At 39.7% G+C, this 22,298-nt stretch overlaps 3 protein-coding genes across 4 annotated transcripts; 1 reads left to right on the top strand and 2 right to left on the bottom strand.

The window, feature by feature from the left end:
- Positions 1–163: 163 nt before the first annotated feature.
- LOC103393217 (uncharacterized) lies at positions 164–4,317 on the bottom strand. The gene is made up of 12 exons (XM_008330097.3): positions 4,037–4,317; positions 3,324–3,435; positions 3,136–3,229; positions 2,955–3,009; positions 2,734–2,874; positions 2,290–2,450; positions 1,912–2,010; positions 1,689–1,834; positions 1,438–1,609; positions 1,239–1,351; positions 959–1,043; positions 164–870 (listed from the first exon to the last, which is right to left on the bottom strand). Exons 1-12 carry the CDS (start codon positions 4,152–4,154, stop codon positions 811–813), a joined length of 1,356 nt encoding a protein of 451 aa, XP_008328319.1. The 5' UTR covers positions 4,155–4,317; the 3' UTR covers positions 164–810.
- Positions 4,318–4,964: 647 nt separating this feature from the next.
- Positions 4,965–9,542, bottom strand: nudt9 (nudix (nucleoside diphosphate linked moiety X)-type motif 9). 2 transcript variants are annotated; one of them, XM_025064803.1, is made up of 8 exons: positions 9,478–9,542; positions 7,837–8,124; positions 7,642–7,731; positions 7,397–7,483; positions 7,147–7,258; positions 6,863–7,009; positions 6,686–6,770; positions 4,965–6,501 (listed from the first exon to the last, which is right to left on the bottom strand). In XM_025064803.1, the coding sequence occupies exons 2-8, from the start codon at positions 8,037–8,039 to the stop codon at positions 6,356–6,358; spliced, it is 870 nt and encodes a 289-aa protein (XP_024920571.1). In that variant the 5' UTR covers positions 8,040–8,124; positions 9,478–9,542; the 3' UTR covers positions 4,965–6,355. The 2 variants fall into 2 exon arrangements, with proteins under 2 accessions (XP_024920571.1, XP_008328320.1); XM_008330098.3 differs by lacking the exon at positions 9,478–9,542 and adding an exon at positions 8,747–8,941.
- A 169-nt stretch (positions 9,543–9,711) lies between these two features.
- mapk3 (mitogen-activated protein kinase 3) lies at positions 9,712–22,011 on the top strand. The gene is made up of 9 exons (XM_008330099.3): positions 9,712–10,090; positions 12,164–12,346; positions 13,809–13,998; positions 15,982–16,098; positions 16,229–16,343; positions 16,426–16,557; positions 16,845–16,954; positions 17,478–17,606; positions 18,199–22,011. Exons 1-8 carry the CDS (start codon positions 9,897–9,899, stop codon positions 17,595–17,597), a joined length of 1,161 nt encoding a protein of 386 aa, XP_008328321.1. The 5' UTR covers positions 9,712–9,896; the 3' UTR covers positions 17,598–17,606; positions 18,199–22,011.
- The last annotated feature ends 287 nt before the right edge of the window (positions 22,012–22,298 follow it).

Raw genomic sequence — 22,298 nt, 5'->3', positions numbered from 1 at the left:
ACATGTGACCCTGCAAGAAAGACCCTGGGAAACTCCAGCTTGACCGGCATTGTAACTTAAAGAGCAACCAGTAGCATTGTGTATAAACCGTACCAGTCCATTCTTCATCTACCCCCCACCCCCTCAAACTCACCATTGACACATCACAGAAAGGCCTTGTCAATTAATATAAATGTATTTTTATTATTCTATTGTAATTAAAAGTCGTACAAAACAGGACAGAAAAAGTTCAAAGTTGAGTTAGTCACTGATAAAAAAGATACCATTGTAGTGACAGGAATTGTGCAGAGAATTCTATGCATTATTACACAGACCATCATGATGTAAATCTGTATCTTGATACTAAATTCATGACACAAAGCAGAAAAACACTAGAACTGTTAAAATGCTGGTGAGATTCTTTCAAAGCAGTAACTCCATGACTAACGTACAAAGTGACTTCCTTTAACCAGTGCTACGAGTCACTTAAGGGCACACAAAACACAGTATTCTACAATAAAGTGATGCTATAAATAGTTTGCAATCATTTAAATAAAAATGAAAGTGGTTTTCTTGTAATAGTCACAGGATAATTCATCAATAACAGGAGTTTATGTGGCATCAGGCCAAACACTGCAGTGAGAGTTGTTCCACAGTTTGTACAAAGCTAAGATGATTTAATGGTTTTGACCCATTCGGGTTTTACAGTGTCGAAAGCATCAGAATTTGTACCAACCGTGTTTTCCATTTAATGGCACACAAGGTCAACATTACACATCATCATTGTCTGCTGATCATCATGAGATTTCTGCAGCGAACCTTTCATCTTCTTTACAAATCCATGTCCTGATCGCTGACACTCTGACGGAGGTATTCCTCATAGAGCTTTTTCTAAAAGGGGAGAAAGTGAGAGTTAGATGTACTTAGAAGCAACCCTTTTATGGCTACTATCTTTCTGGACGGGCATATTTAACCACACCTTTTTGCTCTTGACTACCTCCTGAACATAGTCCAGCTTCTCCTGTAGCTGCCTCTTCTGTTTGCCCGACAACGTAGGTTTGGTCCTGTTAGATTTCAAAGGGAGACAAATGTAACTGTTCAGGGTATTAAGATGGAAATAGTGTTACTGTGTGGCTTAAATGTGGCTTTCATAAAACATTTCTAAGTTTACAAACCACTTTCTTTTGTGGCAAATCAGGAGTTTTTTAAAATTATAATTCAGACAAATTACTGACAGTACTGACATTTGTCTCTCTTACCTAAAGGCAAAGCGTGCAATGATGAGCAGCAGGAAGGAGAGAAGGACGAGTCCACCACCGAGATAAAGCTGCTGCTCCACAGAGAAGGAGTCTAGTATTCTGGCTATGGGAACCTGTAGATATAATCCCATCAGCTTGAATGAGACGGATGATGGATTTCAATAGATGAGTGTGACTGTGTTCCTGCCTGGACACTCACCAAGTATAATGAGAGTACCTCTGTACCCTGGGGCCCCAAAGCCATGTTCAGCAGATCTTTGGATAGAACTCCCAGTAACAGTAGAGCCATGATTACCATGGGAACGCTGAAGCCCAGGAGTGTCAGGAAACAGCTCTTACAGCGAGCTCGTCGGTTCTGAGAAGTGACCTGTCTGTGAGAGAAGAAAACAAGTAACATCCTCTGAGCATCATCATTCATGTTACTCTGTGTGTGTGTGTATTCAAGTGTACCTGTCATTTTTGAGTGTATCCGTTATGGCCTCGCCGATGAGCTCACAGTCTTTCTCCAGAGAGTTGAGGGTGTTCTGAACGGTCTGGTTAATGGTTTTTTCAATGGTACGACACACTTCCTCAATTTGGTTGACACAACGACTTGGCTGCATAGGACGATAACGGTCATGAAATCTGTCCAATGAGTATCTACATTTATAAAGCCTGGTGTCTAAAATCCTACCTTGTTAGGATTGGGGATGTAGATAGTGGGCATGTCAAAACCACATTTGTTGAGTCCCGGCCTCTTGCAGAGCTCCTGGACAATCTGCATCATCACTCTCTGGAGAAAAAAAAATGACCCAGTAGAAAAGGTGTTGGGGCATTATTTGAAAAAAAACACAGACACAAAATGTCTGAAACTTATTATGTTCACCCTAAAAACAAACTTGACATGCTTTGAGCAATGTTCATTAAAAAAAAATAAATGTCTGAAACTTATTATGTTCACCGTAAAACAAACTTGACATGCTTTGAGCAATCTACACATTTTTTTATCATGAAATCCATACAGGCCCTGTAATACCAAATGTAATATTGCACCTCTCCCCCACTCGTTTACCTGTCTGTCCGACTCTCCTCCAGCTTCATCAGCCTTACTGAGGTAAAAACGGAGCTTTTCCCCATGTTTCTCATTCAGACACTCAACAATGTTCAGGGTGCGTTTGCACAGAGCCTGGCCCATGGGGTCAAAGAAGACCAGGATCAGGTCACAGAGATCACCTGCGACAGACAGCATGAATGATAATTATAAACATATGACTGATTTGTATAAAAGGTCACGACGGTATGTTTTTTTAACCTTCCTAGTGATGTTTGTTATAATGGTGCATCAATGTTTAATTTAGAAAAAATATTTTTGGCCTACAAACGTAATTAACTTGCACAAAACTTTTCAGAACCCACCTTTTCAACATGACTCAATATGTAACATGAACTAAATTTTCCAACATTAAGTCTAAAGTTTACACCTTAATATTCAGTGTTTGAATATTAACTGACGTACCCAGCCAGAGGATAACTTCATCTACATCAAATGGATACTTCATGTCACCATCCACCAAACCTGGTGAATCTGCGAAGGTTACAAGGCTGAAGCGTTTCTGCCTGGACGTGCAAATCTCTGTGCTCAGGTACTCTGACACACCTGCATATGAAAGGGGAATTGAAATGAGGGAAAACCGTGATACATCTGGTGGCTAGTGAACAAGATGTTGATGATCTCACCTCTGAACTGTTGTAGGGGTTTGAAGTGTGGATACAGGTGAAGAGTGGCATTTCCCTGAATGAAAAAAAGAAAGATAAATGTTGTTTTTAATAAATCTGAACAGCTACAAGTTCTTGTAAAAACAAAAATGTAAACTGTAATCTGTTAAAAGTTAATTTAAGTGAATGTCCATTTACTTACTGTGAGAGATTCTCTCTTCCGCCCACTGGTGACAAAGCTGAATCCCTGGGTCTCAATGGCCACTCCAGTGCGTTGGATGTGCTCCTCCACATACCTGAAAAAGAACATAGAGAGCATGTGTTGAGTAGAGGATGTTATTTTTTTTTAAAAAACAAAGTGGTGAAATGCTTGAAAAGCACATCATATACCAGTTGATGAAAGAGCTTTTCCCAGCAGAGTGGTTTCCCATCAGCATCACAGTGATCTTTTTCCTGGGCGCCAACAGCTTCAAACCAAGAGACTCTGCCACTGTGATCAACCCTGAAAGAATTTCCATCAGAATAAAAATTAGTTGAACCAATTTTTATTGAAATCTGCAAAATCTACAGTAATTGTACCACCACAAGTTGACAGCAGTGAATCAATGTTTGTTTTTTAATATATCATTTTGGAAGATAACCTCCAGAAAATGTGCATCTTTAGCCAGCACCTTATATTTGTGTTATCTAGAAATTAATACTACTAATTATACCATTAATAATAATAAATATCTATATAGTAGTAAATTTGTTTTACAAATTTTGTTTCATTCTTGTATAAAATTTACTTGTGGGGACGCATGGCTAAACTGCAAGGAAACTGGCTCAAAGTTAATATCACACTTAATCCACGTGACGCTTTTGTAAAGCACATTTTTTTAAAGGATGTGCAGCATTAGTTAACGGTTTGAGTGGTATGCACTGACCACGTCTGTGTCAACGTCACCCAAAATCTCGACAAAAAAATGCTAGTGGTTAGCTAACTGCTGCGTCGTGTTTATCACAAACTTGCTGTGTCTCGACTCTGTCTGGCTTTTCTGTTTAATTTGCAAAAACGTTTCAAGCCAATAAAGTTCTATGTGAAACTGTTAGCATCGGCTCACCACTGTCAGGGTCGGTGTAGAGCTGGTGACAATCCCTCAAGATGCGCTCATCGCAGGAAACACCGCCAGAAATCGAATCTGAGTTTGCGGCACTTCGACTCTTAATTTTCCCAGACATTTTTTAAGCCACTAGTCAAGTAAACGTTTTCCAGAGACTTCTCTTAAAGTGTAGTTCTAATGAAGGATTCCTCTGAACAAAGCCGGTTTGCCTAATTTGAATCGGCCCGGTCGGTTAAAACACTGTGTCAAGACGCAGCGCAGCCACGTCGTCAGCTCGTACGTCAGCAACTTTAAATGCACAGATTTGTGGGTAATGTAGTGATTGTGGGTAATGTAGTGCTACTGCCGTTGAGAAACTACTGAGTTATACTTATTTGTGCGACAATAAAAAGATAAATTATAAAATGGATGCTTTCACATAAAAACCCTATGCTGTACACCGATTTACAGTCCTGTTGCACTACTTATTATTGGTCTATACGTTTCTTGAAGACCAAATCGCACGTAAGCAAAATTTTCTGAGTAGGAGATTATTCAAATAAACCTAAATTATTAATGGCCAAAGGAGCAGCTACTAGTTTTTATTTACGATAGTACCACCACCCCTTAGCTAGATTTGTTGTCTTAACCTTGACTTGACGAATCAAGCCACCCTGAATTAAATAGTAACGGCAACGTCAATTCCTGCTAAATCACCTTTTCGTTTACTCGCGTAGCAATTTGCATGTGCTTTCACTCATATACGCAAACGCAGTCAAGTGCAAATACACAAACATCACAGCGGTGTTAACATCATACAGCCGTTCACCGTCACACTATTAAACTATTAAAACTTTGTCTCCAAACTAATGTGATGATACCACAGTGGACACCATACAGTTCTAAAGTCTGTTCAGCTATGATCTCAAATAATGACACAGTTGCACAGTTTAACTTCATAAAGATTTTTATAGCATACTGAGGTGTATGTGTGATAATTATTTCAGTTAATACTTCTTTTATAACATTTTGTCCAAACATTTTCCAAGTTCTTCATCATATTATCTGGTCAGTCACTTTTCTTTGCTTTGAACAAAGTGAACAAAAATACAAGAAAAGATAAGCGATTACATTATAGAGCACTGTACCTCACCTGGTATTATTCTGCAATTATACCTGATTACTGATTAAAGCTTATTTGCATTCGTGTGTATTGTCCTTGTTAAGTTTCCAGTGGACTAAATAAGTTTTCTTCAAACTAATTTGATCTTGTTTATTAGACGTTGGCACCGATTTGACGGCAGAAGTGTTTGGATCGGTACTTCGAACAGATGGATACCGCTTCATGCGTAATTGACTGCAAACTGTGTGTGAGATGACAAATGTATGCAAACACTTGGAGAAGCCAGGCTGTGCTCAAATGTCAGTACACTGCTCTTCCAGCACATCTTCATATTCTATTTGCACGTAAACATCAACGTCACTCTGACTGTTCCTTTCACACTTACATTAATGTTGTATGTGTTATGTTGATCATCTCATTGTGGTCGGGTTCTTATGAATCACGGAATAAATGAACATAATTCATTATAATTATGGTGCTATTTCACCAGTAATATAAAAGCTAAAGAGCAGCTTCAACGTTCTTGGAAAACATTGATTTTTACACATGCATTAACATGGAGTGAATCACGTTTTGGTAAAGAAATAGTTTGCATTGGTTATATTCTTTTTATAAGTTTGCAAACTTTAATAGTATTAAAGCCAAAATGAACTCTTTCACTCTGGCACTGCTCTGGTCATATTTTTGAACCAAATTTGAAAAAGGCCAGTCCATTCTCAGCGCTACTGTATCTGAATACTGCAGATTTTACCTTCACACTGTTATGCTGGAAGTAAGCATAAGAGTAATAGGGAAAAACAATGTACAAACAATAAATAAATAGATGAATTTTTATCTTCTTAATAATGTTGAGGTTTGTTAGCAATGTAAGTAGCTCCTAACTGTCCAGAGAAACTGATAGAGAAGCAGTAGATGACAAAACAACCAAATGCTGGACACTCCACAGTCCTTTGGTCCTTTTCACTAAAAGCACCGTGGTTCTAAATATAACCAGAGCATTTACTGTAGTTGTTTAAGTTCCTGTCAGTGTGAAAGAGTTACAATCTTCATTCTAGTTTTTTGCACAATATGCTTTCACTGTGAAACATTTGCTTATAATGATTGGATTAATGAGCTTCACATAGTTAGGTATCAAGCATATGAATTACAAGAGCAATCCTAGCACAGAGAGTAATTGTTAATGTCCATACATTTCCTTCATCCAGTTCTCGGTTTGGTTACCAGTGAGCTTTCCTCTCTTTGGCAACCAGCTCCAGAAAATGAGAATGATTGGCATAGAGGGCCAGCGACGAGTCGAGGTCCACCCACTGGACTTGTCCTGCGTCGTCACCAGCTTGTAGTGGCAGTTCACTCACACTGTTACCTACGGTGACAACACAATTAACTCCAGTCCTGCAGTAATACGGTCTGAGACATTCACACTACTCCATTGATCAATTATGCAATTATACTGGATATCAATTAAAGGTTGTGACAGTTGTAGCATAAATGGTAGGCTCCATTTCTAATTAATATATAGATAGCACTTTCTTTTCCTTTACTGATACCTGATTCATCATGGAAGTTGACTGCTACTGTCTCCATCCAAGCATTGTCTGTGTTCCTAGGATCATCCACATAACCTTTATAGACCTGCAAGAAAATAAAAACAAAGATATAGTTTGGCTATTTAAAGAAAGTGTTGAAAAAAGTCACACTTCCAATTGTGGTTATAACTGGTCAACCTGAAACCCTGGAGATTTGAAAAGTTTGTTGATGCGCTCCTGGATTTCCGCCCTTTCCGATGGTAAAACAGCAAGAGAGTTTAAGGCCTCTTCAGAGAATTCCCTCTGCAGCGTCAGAGAAATTTGCTCCCCTGGATCCACCATCCCCTATAACAGGAACACACAACAATAAGTGTATGACAATACCTATGATTAAATCTAGTGAAAAAGACTAAACAAATCTTTATGCGGCAGAGATGTACCAACACGTCCTATCAACAAACTTTAAAGTAAAAACCACCAACCCCAGGAATTGCCCACTCCCCACAGTCCTTCCTTTTGATGGACACAAACTGAAGCACAGGTCGTTTGGACACTGGATGATGGACCTTCGCTCCTTTGGCATCAACTTTCCACCTGTCAGACAGTGACATTCTCTTACATGAAGGGGTAAAAACGTCGACAGGCCTTAAAGCATTCTTGTGTTAAGAAATTATAGAGGACACAGTATAATGAGCTATCGTGTACTGCATGTGTACAGCCTGTAACACTTACCTGGTGACAATGGGATCAGCTGCATGATTAGGTCCCCATCGCCCCAGCAGGCCTCTACCAGTCAAGCCAGTACGTCCACGAGGATTTCTGAATGAGAAAAAAAATAGCTAAACATTTGTGTTTTCATAAAATTAAAATATAATGAACATATTTCATTGTGTGTGACAAATGGACAAAAAAACACAACTAAAATACACATTTTGGGAGTGTTAATGGGAGTATTGTTCTCAGTACCAGTAACTTACAGTGGTTTTCCCATTTCCACGTTGTAGCTGCCCTCAAAGCTTGTTCGGTCCACGTTACCATCCACGCAGTTGAAACGTGGATGGAAAGAGCTAAAAAAAAAAAAAAAAAAAAAAACTCTTTCAAAACCAGAACACGCTAAAAAAGCAACAAAAAAAAAATTAAAAAATCTATTAATTGCTCTTTTTGTTGCTCACCCAATATCTGGATCTGCCCATGCTGGTTTATTTGTTACTGAAGGGGCAGTGTAGCTGACCGGACTGTACTGGGGCCACTTCTGACTCCAGTCTACATTGGCGTCAGGCACCGGGAAGCGTTTGACATTGGATCCTGGGTACTGAGGGCATCTGGACTTTACATGAGGCACTGCGGAGGATGGCATCATGCAGATACTGGCCATTTGGTGGTAAAAGAAACTAGAAGAGATTGGTCTGATCGTATGACTGGTTTTGAAGGGATGAGAAAATGAGCAGGAAACAGCAGACCTGCAAGGGAAGAAACATGAGACATAATGTTGATCTGACAGCCTTCCCAGCAGCTGCGGCAACAGGAGCAGAAGTGTGGACCTGGTGCCACCAACCGCCCACTTCTTGCCAAGTGGCTCTGCGGCAGATTTGGAGAAACAACAATCCTCCCATGGGGTAAAGCCTGTGTTGTTGCATTGGGTCATATTGCTTTGAATGGGGCATGAATAAACTATTGTTTGGGTGCTTTATTTAACTCACAGAACTTATTTACATCCAGAATTCTATTACATTTGGTCAAGCTCTTGACATGGTTTTACACAACTCCTCGACACCTGAAACGTATTAATCACTACAGTGACAGTGCAACAAATAACTCTTTCACATTAACTTAGTACAGTTCAATTGACTTCTTCGGCGATTGACAGATTTATTCCTCTTGACAGATTCAGAGGACAGACACATTAGTCTGCCAAACGTATGCCTTTGCACAAGGATACAATAATTATTGTTGTTACACTTGATAGTGGTACGAAACTTCTGATTACAGTATTAATACTGATTGAATACACCTGCCCTTTAACCTATAACTGTGTTGTTACAGCAAAACGTTAAAGATGCTGCAGAACAAATGTGACCATACCAAACTCCAGGAGTGTAAGCGGTGCGCGGAAGACTAAAGAGGGTGAGAACAACCCGAATCGGTCGAATCCAGTTTGTTCGCAGACAGAACGGAACCATTCCTTCTGGCAGAAAAACGATCAACTGCACAACATGCGGTCACTGACAGTAACCAGGAAGTACGCCGCCCCACGTGATGACGTATCACGGCGACGCATTGTCGCTTCAAGCATTGTATTATGTTTCCTTGGTGACTGCAAGGACATTTATCACAGCATTTTATTATATATTATAGTACTATACATAATATATTAGCACAATTAAACCCGTTTTTTAAAAACAATGCTTTAAACTATACATATTGATACAAGCAAATTTTCAAAGAGACAAAAGACAGACAAAATAAATACACTGGTTTACCTCGGAAAAGTTGGATCCTGTTTAAAATGAGTCCTCAAAATTGAAATAAAAATCTTGGCCCTGTGATTTTTCTTTTGAAAAGCAAAATATTTTCTGTGTGCGTTTTTAAAGTTATGACGTACGTAGCGTATATTAATATTACATTTTATAAATAATTTAATTAAATAAAATAAGGAAAAGGGTTGTTAGGCGTTACAAACATTTTTAGACTAATGCAAATATATTTAATACAAATATATACATCAGTGGAATCAATTATATTCAAAAATACGTAATAACAAAATAAAAAAGACAAAAAATGCAAAACAAAATCAATAAATTGACATTCTCTACCATAAAATGTTGTTTTCGACACATCTAGGAGCATGCACCACACATCGACACGCCCACTCGTGAATGCTGCGTGTTTGTTTAGCAGGTTGCACTTCTTATGCATCAACTGTACATTTAAGCGGGCGGAGCCTCTGTATGGATCTGCAACACATGTTCTTGACTTCGCCCAATCGAACAACTCCTTAAAACGCATCAAGCGCACCTTGTATGAGAGCTGCGAGGCACGCGCATTTACGCTCGGTACTGAGGCCAAATCCCCGCTCGCTCACGAACTCCATTTGCAGTCTAGTAGTAGAGAAACCCAGAGCTCGGTTCTCTACTCCGACGGTCCGCACGGTTAAAGCTTCGAACAGACGCTGAACCGTACTGTGGGCAGCGGCGGTGGTCTCTCGGTGACACAGAGCTTCGGAGAGGATAGAATGGCGGATTCGAGCAGCTCCGCAGCAGTCGGGGGCGCAGGCTCCAACAGCGCTGCCGCTGCTGGGGTGGAGGGAGCTCCTGGAGCTGCGGGAACCAAGGCCGGGTCCGAGTCAGTCAAGGGCCAGATATTTGACGTAGGCCCCCGCTATACAAATCTGTCTTACATCGGGGAAGGGGCGTACGGAATGGTGTGGTGAGTTGTGTTTGTCTTCTCTTCTGGGCCACTGTTGTGTCATGAATCTGAATTGTTCTCAAACAGGAGCTGTTTGTTGGTAAATACAGTGAAAGGCAACAGATTCGAACCGCTGTGTGCAACAAGCGCCGCACTGAAAACCCAGGTGTAATTATAGCTGAGGAGCTGCTTATGGTTTAGACACTGTTTTAAAGCTCGGGTAGAAGAAGCCTGTCTGTCTTCAGAGTGGTTAGCAGGTTAGCCGAGTGGCTACAGGCGTGGCTATGAGCTTTACAGGAAACAAGATTGGGAGTGATTGCGCAGGACGCTCTCAGCTATCTGATCAGAAACCTTTTTGCAGCCTGCAGTTGACCGCAAATTCAGATCAATTATTGCAGCAGCCACTTTCTCTTTTGTGGCATTGTCTCTCACACTTAACACTTATGTCCACTCCACTCCCTGAGGCTGAGCCGCAGCAGAGGATGTCAGTGGGATTTGTCAGCTGTAGTGAGGCCTTTTCCCCTCTCTGTTAACGCTCTATCTGAGCTCCCAGCCCTGTAAGGAAGTGTGAAACAGTACAGTTTTTCCTGCTCCGAAGGCTGAGATTCGGACTCGCATCAGCTGTGACGCCTCAGTGTTTCAGTGCAAAATGTCAGGGTTGCGTGAGAATCGGGTCCACGCGTTCATTTCAGTAGAACAAGCCCTCAGAGATGAGCACTGTTGTCATCTCTGAGTAGGAGTATTGCAGCATTACTACAGTACATCGCTTCCATAAGCTCAACAACTCAAGGCTGGGTCGACACAGCACTCAGTATCAGTATTTGTTAGCTGGAAAAAAGATATCGTTATATAATCAATAAACACTACATATCACATCAGCCTGGGAATAAACGTGGCCTGAAGCCAGAGACACACCACATGCGTCAGCAGAAGGTTACAGTTCAGCTGCATATCTTCATCATCTAGTGTTTAAAGTTAGTTTACTGGAACCAGTGCCCTTATGTCAAACAGTACTGTATTTAAATCCACAGATGGGATTCATGGCACACGTTATGTATTATGTCATGTAAACACAAAACTACTTAAATGCAGATTATGTTCCTTATTTTTCTTTTTTTCTTTTATTTCGGCCACTTCCTGTCACTGCATCAATATTTATTCATCCTCCACTGAAGAGAGGGAAAACCTTTTAGCAGTTCTTACCATCATTAACCATCTCCCCTGCACAGGGCGCATTGTACTGCCGTCGTCCAGGAGTACACGGTAACATTATTGTTTCATAGAAATCAGATCATTTCACCTGGTTTAAAAATAAATTTCACTAGAGAACACAAGAAAACGCTTGGCCATGGCAACAGAGGAACTGTGAGCATCAGCACAGGTGTCTACGCAGGAATAGACTGATATCAGTACTGGCAGGCTGTCGTTAACCGATGGAGGGTGCAGCTATTCTTCTTTTTTTTTCTTTGCTTGATGGTCATTGTTTTGACGTAAATGGCTACACAAACCTCTGTCGTTTGTGTAAATTTTATGGTCACATGATAAGATTTTTTGAAAACAACACCCACTGGTTGGTACAATGACGGAAACCCTGATACGATCTAATTGTCAGATTGGCATCAAAATCAAAACAGAGCAATTCTTGCCCTTTTTCTCATGTTCTAGTTTATTTCTGGTTATGTGAATTTGCAAACTCTGTGATGTATGATGTGCAACAAGACAGCATTACAATTACCCAAGGTGTTTTGTAATTCTTCCTGTTGAGGGCGTGTAAACCAACTGTGACTTATTATTTTAAATAAAAAGGAAAATATGACATTAGAGCAAAAGCTTGTGCTTCCCAAGTTCTCAACTGATACAGAGAGGCACCAATCCAAACAGTTCTCAGCTCTGCCTCTTCTCCATACACTTCACACCTACACCACACCGACACTCGGGTCTGCACCTACAGTACTTCACATCGCCGCTGAAACGAGTGTGTCATGTCCATGGGAGCGGCTTCTGTGCGTCTCTCTACCACCCTCTGATTCTGATACCATCTGAACAGTGCGGAGTGTAACATGACACCTCTTTTGTGCTTTCTGCCTTGTTCAGCTCTGCCATGGACAACGTGACCAGCCAGCGTGTGGCAATCAAGAAGATCAGCCCCTTTGAGCACCAGACGTACTGCCAACGCACACTGAGGGAGATCAAGATCCTGCTGCGTTTCAACCATGAGAACATCATCGGCATCAACGACATCCTCAGGGCACGGCATATTGACAACATGAGAGATGTGTATCCTTTACAGGACGATCTGAATGCATTTGACTTTTTTTTTCCATTTCTTCTGTTGCATCATTCTCCTATTTCTCTCTAATCAACAAAACATCTTTAATTGCACAGTCTGAACTGCGTTATCAAAAAACACACACTCGTCCATGTGCAGAACCTATTGAAACCTACTGAATGTATAAGATTAACAGGGCATTTAAAGGGATAATCAGCTCTAACCTCTAGCATTAGCAGCCAATGCTAACCATGCCATTGTTTCACTCTTGACCCTCATTGAGTAATATACCATGAACCCCAAGGACTGTAAGTAACACACTTACACACCTAAAACATATTGTGCAGACCTTTATGAAACACGTATACATGAAAAATATACGTGTTCTCAGAGCAGTTTACCAGTAGGCTCTGGGCTTGGCTGCCCAGTGAGTCGCTGTAACCCGCTGCTATGTTTACAGTTTGTGAAAAGCTGCTTTGTTTCTTGGGAAACAGAATGAAAATGTATGATGTCTTTGTTCGTTTTCTTTTTTTCCCTCTCCGCTCAATCTGCCTGGTAACTACGCTTTTTGCATTATTGCTAATTTACAAAAAAATTATATATAATATATTATATATTTATATATAATATATTATATATAAATATATAATATATTATATATAAATATATAATATATTATATATAAATATATAATATATTATATATAAATATATAATATATTATATATAAATATATAATATATTATATATATATAGCTATATTACATATATTATATATGATATATAGTGATGGATATTCAGAAAAATAGAATTGATGCAAAAGATTTTCAAGTTAAATGATATGAGATGATGAGTTTACTTGACCCTTTTTATTTTTGTAGCCTCTTATTATAAATTTATACATGATGACAAATCTGTTAAAGTGAAGTGTTATTAGAATATCATCAGATTGGTTGACCAGCTGGAACATGTCTAGCTAATGAGACATTGTTGTGATGTAATATTTTGCTTAAGTTTATAAATTATAATTAAGTATGTTTTCATTTAAATTTCAGTTTAATTGAACAGCAAATGTGTGCTGGGAATTTTTGTTTTTATTAAAGTCTTTATTGAATCCATTTGTGGGCTGACCAGAAATTGGCCAGCTACATTCTTAAACACAGGTGTGGCCTGTCGGAAGTATACAACACTCTTTAGAGAAGCATTGAGTCCTGAAGTGAGAAGCTGCTCAACTACTTATTGTAGCCTGACTGATTTCACTGCCTCTCAGACAACCTGTGGCGTGTGAATACATGTTAAAACCGAGTACAACATGACGTATGCTCCACTGGCTCTCAGGCTGGGATTTGTAACTCATAAACTCCCGTTGCTGAATAAGGCAAAATAAAGAAACTGTGAAGACATTCCTGAAGCCGATTCTTGGCAAATACAATGTCTCCCGTTGTCCTCCTTGACTCCTGCGTCCCTGCAGCTACATCGTGCAGACCCTGATGGAGACGGACCTGTACAAGCTGCTGAAGAGCCAGAGGCTGAGCAACGACCACGTCTGCTACTTCCTGTACCAGATCCTGCGAGGCCTCAAGTACATCCACTCTGCCAACGTGTTGCACCGTGACCTCAAACCCTCCAACCTGCTCATCAACACCACCTGTGACCTCAAGGTCAGGGGCACACACACACACGGTCACGTTGTTGTTTTATTTGAATTCTGCCTTACATTAAGAGGGTCACAGGTTTACAGGGTTTGATCCCTAGTATTTCTAAATGCTGTTGGCATTTTCTCCTAAAATGTGTGTGTGTATGTGTGGGTCTATGTAGTTGTTTATCACAGTATTCCCACAGTCCAAAAAATATTACGTTAATTGTTTACTTGAAATTGACAATGTATACAAGTGCGACTGTTTTTCTCTCTAAATGGACTGGGAAACTTTTCAAGCTCTAACGTCAGCCCTCCCCCCAGTGACTGCTGGGAGAGGCTGCAGCTCCCTCTGTAACCGTAAAAAAAAAGGCAAAGCGGAAAAGGATGAAAGAACGTCCTGCTCATCAGCTACAGACTTACTCAAGTCTCCAGGCTACAGTTTTACAACTTTTTTTTTTGTGGGAAATCTTTTAGTCCATGCGAGTCAAAAATGTATGTTAGTCATACCATACCTACAGGTTATAAAAAATCACCAGATATAAAATATTGTAATATAAGTATAATTGACTTGAAATAATAATCTCTGGAAATATGAGGAAATAAAATCTCTGTATGCAGAGAACTGGACTAAAGGTAATCTGAGCTGATGGTGTTTAAGAACCACACTGAAAGAACTGTTCCCGACGACTGCATTTGTAAAACATAGAGGGAGAAGGGAGAGGCACTGATTTATGGTCATCACTAATGTTACTCAACATTTGCTGTAATTTTAAAGTCCACACGAAATGCATCAACCTCACGTATCTGTGAGCTTTGAGCCAACATGAGCCGTAACGTACTGTTCTCACAGCTTGTGTTTTATGTAACATTTGTACCAGTCGTAAAAAAGAATCCCAGGAATGTTGGATATAAGTGAGATATTGACCCCGATGGTGGAGTGTGGTGTGACCCTGCTACGATAGGAGGGTTTTGCGGGTTTTAGTGCAAAGGTAAAGATTTTCAGTCTTTAATTTTAACAACACTGGAGCCTCTGTTTCCCTGTTGTCTCTCAGTAAAACAGCTGGTTAGTTGATCTTTTGTCTCAGTTTGAGGCTTTAAATAGAAACACAAATAAATTACGAAATGCTTGAAGTTGGAACTCTGTGGAAAAAAAAAAAGCCCCCCGAGGCATTTTCCCCTCCTGTGTTGTCTTTGCGCTTACGTTTGTGGCTTTCTTTTTTTAGCTTCTAAATGCTTTAATTTGAAGTGGTTTTAACTAAAAGAGATCTATTTCAAGTTGTGCAAATAAATCGTCTTCATCGCTGCCCAAAGTTTAAGATTGGAGCAGACGTGGTGCACAGCTCTAAGTACTGGCACCAAATGGAAACAAAGGTCATGGTGCTTGGATGTTAATGACGTTCAATTATGCAGTGGATTTTAAGACCCTTAAAAGCATACAATCAATTCAGATGAATGGTTGGAATCTAATATTTCCTTGTGGTCTGAGGTGAAGGTGATCCATTTAATTTATTACCTTTTAAAAACTAAGAGACATCTTGCAGCGTCTCTGCCAGTGGACTTTTATTATGTTTGGCTGAGAGCTCTCGGTGCTCTTTGGTGTGCTGTTCAGACGTGGAGTACGCTCTTTAAACTCAGCAGCCGGCCATCGGTCTGTGGATTAGTTGATCATGTGAGAGAAGTGAAGAACAAGGGCTGCATATGTTGTAATGGTTTTCTATACTTCCCCCTCTGTGGCCACTCATTACATCTCAGGCTTCCTGCCACTGCTGTTACCTAATTTCTGCTTCCATTAAGTTGGTGTAATGTAACCCAACAGTTGATTTTAATGTGTTCAACCCAAACTCTGTCAACCTCCTGTATCAACCAACTCATGGGGGTGTCACATAAACAGGATTGAGGTCAATACAAAAATATCATTTTTATCATAAATATTCATTCAAAATCCACTGTGTTAAAAGCGGACATGATCGTCATACTGAGCTCGGAGTCTTTGCCTTGTCCTCAGATCTGCGACTTTGGCCTGGCACGGATAGCCGACCCTGAGCATGACCACACAGGTTTCTTGACAGAGTATGTAGCCACTCGTTGGTACAGGGCTCCAGAAATCATGCTCAACTCAAAGGTGAGTGTGTAAGACTATGTTTGGGACTTTTGTGTGAGTTTTATTTTTATTTTTTTCTTGGAACACAATCTGAACTTTTGTGTGAGTTTTATTTTTTTCTTGGAACACAATCTGTGCGTTTGCTTCTCAGGGCTACTCCAAGTCTATTGACATCTGGTCAGTGGGCTGCATCCTGGCTGAGATGTTGTCCAACAAGCCCATCTTTCCTGGGAAACATTACTTGGACCAACTGAACCACATACTGAGTGAGATAAAGCTAATAACATTGTAAAAGAGTTGAATTATGTGTAGCCATGTGGAAGAGTGTCCATGATTGTTTTTGTGCAGGTGTCCTCGGCTCTCCATGTCAAGAAGATCTGAACTGCATCATCAACACAAAGGCCAGGAACTATCTGCAGTCCCTGCCTCCAAAAGCCAAGGTCCCCTGGGAAACCCTCTTCTTCAAGTCAGATCCCAAAGGTGTGGCAATGTCGCTCGGTTGTTGATATTGAATAATCCAATGCCATTGGTGAAGTCTGTACGCATCACTGAAATAAAAACAAAATTCTGCATTATTATATGATCGGGATAAGATGCAGGGAGTTGGGAGAGAACTTGAGTGAGACGGGTGGGTGGGTGGAAGCAGCTGCTGAATGTGTATGTCTTCTGTTCAATGATTGTGTGAATTATAAAAGTGTGTCTTTGTAGAAGTAGTGACATGGAGATTAACAGAAACTGACCAATTCTCTGTAATGACTCTCACACAGCCTTAGACCTGCTGGGTCGCATGCTGACCTTTAACCCCATCAAGCGAATCAGTGTTGAGGAGGCTCTGGCTCATCCGTACCTGGAACAGTACTACGACCCCACGGATGAGGTACGATTTCTGAGCAAATACGTACACACGGCGAAGACCAGTGCTTTTGTCAGTGTTCAGTATAAGAAGTGTGAGTGTTCTCTAAGGATTCGAAGAACAATAACAGCACATGGGAACAAAAGCTCACCTCCAACCTGCCAAGTACCGAGTTGTGTTGGCAGCAGGAGAACTCATTAATTCAAACATGTTCATCATGGTTTTCTTACTGAACAACAAGCCGGCGTTGGTTTCCGAGTCTCTCAGTCTCTCCGTGCTGTGAAGCCTGAAGTATTGACGCAGCTGTTGATACTTTTCTTTCATTCTCTCTGAACAGCTGTAGCCTTGAAAAAGAGGATAAAGCGGTGCATCTCCTTAAGCATTAAGATATTTCTATTAAACGTTGATACAAGAGCTGTTTAAATGTCTTACTTTAAGCAAGTTATTTTATTATATTTGCAGCACCAATGTTTTGGCCCAATTCTTAACTTTCCAGGCTGATAACAACAAAAGAATATATATACAGTATGTATGTTTGTGTGTGCAGCCTGTAGCAGAGGAACCCTTCACTTTCTCCATGGAGCTTGACGACCTTCCCAAGGAGAGGCTGAAGGAACTGATCTTTGAGGAAACAGCTCGTTTCCAGCACACTTACCAGGGTTCCTGAGACACACAGGTACTGTTTAGAAGTAGCACAGTTACAAAACAACACAGCACTCAGTCAAATTGTTTCTGAAATTTGACATTGTGATAAATCCGCCACATGTCCACAACATTGACAAAGCTTTGACTTGGGTTGAGATTTAAGTTTTTTATGACCTGTAAAAACATACAACAGACATCCAGCAGATGCAGGTAAATATAGTATTTAATAATGTTTTGGGGTTTTTTTTTACCCAGTGGAGAAATGATTTAGAATTGTTGAGTGATTGAATGATCATTCAAATGGGGAATTCAAATTCTTCCCAGTTCACCACCAAAATTGGATTGCATGATTAATAACCACTAGATGTCAGTGGAGCACCTGTCCTTTGTCCAAGAACATAAACACTTCCAAACCTCCACCTGCAGAGTTTCCAGGCACTGAAGCTGCTGCTGCACAGATAATAGATAATAATAATTTCTCCAAAACATCTGTATAATACTTTCTATCTTTTTGATTTTTACATTTCATCTAGAGATGTCAATTAAACAAAATGTAATGTAATTAGTATTTGTTAAAATATATTCTGTATTTCTATTTTTTTCTATTTTGTTTTTCTTCCCAGCCCTGAATTTCAATAAAGCCATGCAGAGGCTTGGAACAAGACGACTCCAAACGACACGCTAAAAACGCAACGAAACAACAATCTTCGATAACTCTTCAAAAATGAGAAAACGCAAAATATGAACATTTAACTGCTTATCTTTCCATTTCTACTGCAAGAGAGAGAAAGGTCTAAATTTGATTTCTGTGGTGAGGCTTTTGGAGTCTGTCGTACTCGCATTCCTTCCTCCTCCTCCTCCTCCTTCTGCTCTTCTTCTCCTCACCGCAGTCTTAATATGTTTGGTTGTTTACCAGTCACATGACCTCCTTCTCCCTGTTGCTCCTTCTCCCTCTCTGCTGCGGCTGTCGCTCATCTGTCTTTCCTCCTTGACGCTCCTCCTCATATAATCACAAACTACTGTATTAACCAACACCGTAACTCTCTCCTCTTGGCTCTGTGTAAATTACAACCTGAACAACAAATTGCGAGGGCTGAAAGATCAGAGATGCTAATCGGGTGTGAGTGTATGTACATACAAAAACAGTTGGGTTTTTTTTTCTTTCATTTTAAGTGTGCTTGTCACCGTTTTCCGTTGGTAAATTGTTGTTTGAGTGTTTTCAGATCAGTTCATAGTTGTATTTGTACGTATGTTCTTTGGGATTTCTATTTGCAAGTCACTTCTGAACACTTACTTTTGAGACGGTGTTTTTATTGGCATGTTGGCAGGTTTATAGATTTGTTTGTCGTTGCTCTCTTTGTCAAGTTTTTTTTTTTTTTCTTCAAAAAAAAAAATACAAATTGTGTATGAAATTTATATGAATGCATGCATTCTGGAAATTTACCAAAGTGGCAGAGAAATGTGAGAAACTGGGCTTGGGAGCAGCTAACGATTAGCTTTTTTTTTTTTCTTTGTTTTTTTTTTATCTTCAATTTCTTTCTACATTTCCTCAAGGGCAAAATGAGAGATGTTTTTCTGGTCCCAAAATGATTGGGATAAATCAGGTGGAAGCATGACGTGTGTTCATTCAGATTTATGATCCATGTTCTAGACCATTCCAAACTTTTAAACACCTCAAAACGTTTTTCTTTGAGTGGCAGTCTTGCAGTAGTGAGGCTTGAAAACATCACATATACTCTGATCAGTCACTGGACCATGCAGTAATGAACACTCGTGTAAGACAAGGCCAAACAGAGTAATGTTACACCACATACCATTAAATACACACGGTGTCAGAGCCGTATATTAAATGTCAGTCCTGTATAAAACAGCGAGCTGCGGAATCCCTGCCTCATTCCTCAGCTTCTCTGCGTTCTCCGAAACATTTATAGGAAAGTTCTATTGGACTCTCCAAGGCCACAGTGCTGTGTTTGTTGTGCTGTGGCTGTTTGGACCAGGATAACCAATGAGTTGATCCGTGCATGCAGGCTGACAGTCGAGTTCTAATTATTGTTTTATTTGAGCAGCCATCGTTGAATGCAGTGTAGAAAGTGTAGTAATCAGCAGTGTTTTAGATTAGTTGTTAAAGTCAGTGAAAGGAAATCTTTTCTGAGGAGTTGAGGTCACAACCGATAGCTCTAAGTCACTGTCAATGATTTATTATTTAAATGTTGTCAATTTGAAACCAAAATCTGATTGAAACAGAGGATGAAGTGTTAACCACATAAAAAATAGAACATGATTAGGTCAGCTGATCAAGACTGTTCGGTAGGCGACTGTGTGCAGACTGGAAATACTGTTATGGCTGCAGTACCACTGCTAGCCAATAGAAAACAACTATTAAAAAAAAACCTTACCATAGAAATTAAAAGATTATTCTGGACCATCTCCTGTCATGCATTAGTGCTCAATTTCTTCTGAATGGGATTTTAATGTACTAAAATGACATCATGTTCTATTCAAAAGCTAAACTTGCGATCACAAGCGTAACGATAGGTTGGAAATTGCATCAAATTAGCCTCGTTATTCATACCAAAAGGACCAATAATTTCTGTGGCTTCTCTTTGCATGAGGATGACTGTGTCTCTTTCTTATAAACAGTCTACAATACCTTGCTTTGTCTTTGTGTACTGTTCCTGGCTGCCTGTTAAAGGACAGGATGTTTTTTTTGTTTGTTTTTTTACACAATGCTGTTGATCCATGTCACACTGTACGGCTACCACCAGTGGAAAAACTGAAATGTTTTTTTAGATCAAAATAGTAAGGCCAGATTTTTTTTGACCACTAATTGTGCTCAAAATAACATTACATTTGCTGTGCAACATGAACCAGACAGCATTGTGACTTTGACTCACTGTTTACATATAGACTGTTTCAGTACTGTTTCGGTGCTGTTTACATATTTCTTTATGGTGAGCTAAAACTTTGTCTTGCAGGTAACTAGTTCATGTTGCGGTGCACTTGTAATGGTATTTTGAGGCATTTTAGAGGGAAGTCTGTAACCACAGGTTTGCTTTGTAACATAAGTGTTTTTCCTCTGCATCTCTGTTTGCACATGATGTACTGTTTAAGTGTATGTCTGCTCTTTACACACTGTTGCCTGGTGAACCATCACCAGCACGACCGCCTCCTGCCCCCTCACCCCCCCTCCCCCCTCCTTTTTTTTTCCAAATGCTCTATCTCTAATGTTTCCCTGTCTTTTGCATTGGGCCCAGTGAATCTACTCTGATGTGATGAGCGCTCACTGGCTGTGGAGTTTTACGCCAAGTTTTTTTTTTTCTGTATGTGTCTGTGTGTTGAATGTTGGCTGTTCTTTCAGAAGCCATAGCCAGGACCCTGGATTGGTTGTGAGGCTTTATGATACTGTTTTCATCTCCCCCAAACGCTCGCCATGCTTTACCAAAAAAGGGCTCCCTCCTTTTCCCAGCTGTTTTCCTGTTTGAGTTCTTTGTATACTGCAGAAAGCATTCTCCCCTGTGTCACCAATGCGTTTTAGTAACTTATCAACAAGTCTTACTTACAGGCAGGAGAAACAAGTCCGATCATGTGACCCAATCAGCACACCGGCACTTTGTCCTACAAGCCACGCTCCGTCTGTGTCAGGATTATTTTGGACTTTTCCGTCAGTGTGTCTGTGTTTCAGTCCCAGGTAATTTGTGCTTGTTGAAAAGTGTTTGTGTCTCCAAAAACATAAAAGCCAAGGCTCTTTTTGTCTCATATCAGTTGATAGTGAACGATTGTCTTAATTCACACAGGCCGTGCTTTTTTTTTTTTTTTCTTTCTTTTTCTGTATTTTTCCTCCCTTTGACCTGCTGCCAGACCAAACATCTCACTGGGTAACTACAGGAATGAACAAAGACGACCATGTTTGCATTCACACACACACACACACACACACACTCTTGTAGTAGAGTGTGCATGTGTAAACAGTTGCACTTAAACACACCACATACATTCACACAGTATCAACATGTCTAAGGCCAGTCTGTCATGAGACTTATTTCCAGATATTCTTCTTTTAAATTGCTGTTCTTATTATTGCTATTGTTGTTCTATTGGTGAGTTGTTGTAATTTCTTTTTTTTTTTTTTTTACATAAAAGGGAGTTAATAAGTTGTTTTTTTTATTGCTAGATTTTTTTTATTTGTATTCCTCATTTCTCTTATGGGCGTTATTATTATTACTGTTGTTGTTATTATTGGCAGATTTGTTTTGTTTTTCTTTTCTAATTTCTCCCTCCAAGATCTTAAGAGAAATTATTTTAAAGATATCGGTAGATTGTCAAAGAGCTATGAGTTATTGAGGGTTATAGTCTGTATATTCTATGGGTATTATGAATTAAACGATTAACAAAGAATTATATACATATAATTAAATAAAATTTCCTGATACTGTTAATATTTGTGTTTCTCCCTTTTTTCTACTTTAGTAGAAGTTTCATTGTTGTCTGGAGTTTTAGAAGAGAAGACCAACTGGATGAGAATTTTCAAAACCACAAAATGTCATACTTTCTAAATAATAAACTTAATGGTAACAATTATTAACCTTTTTTGCTAACTCAGGCAATGTCTGAGCTAAATTTAACACATTTTTGACAACCAACACGGCTGCAAAGTCGTACTTGAATTACTGGTCAAATAAATGAATATTTAATATTATATACATAAAACAATACAAACACATGT

This window comes from Cynoglossus semilaevis, chromosome 17, assembly GCF_000523025.1.
Source record: "Cynoglossus semilaevis isolate Cse_v1.0 chromosome 17, Cse_v1.0, whole genome shotgun sequence".
Taxonomy (NCBI): domain Eukaryota; kingdom Metazoa; phylum Chordata; class Actinopteri; order Pleuronectiformes; family Cynoglossidae; genus Cynoglossus; species Cynoglossus semilaevis.
The sequence above is the reverse complement of the archived record's forward strand: the minus strand, read 5'-3'. Positions and strand labels throughout refer to the sequence as shown.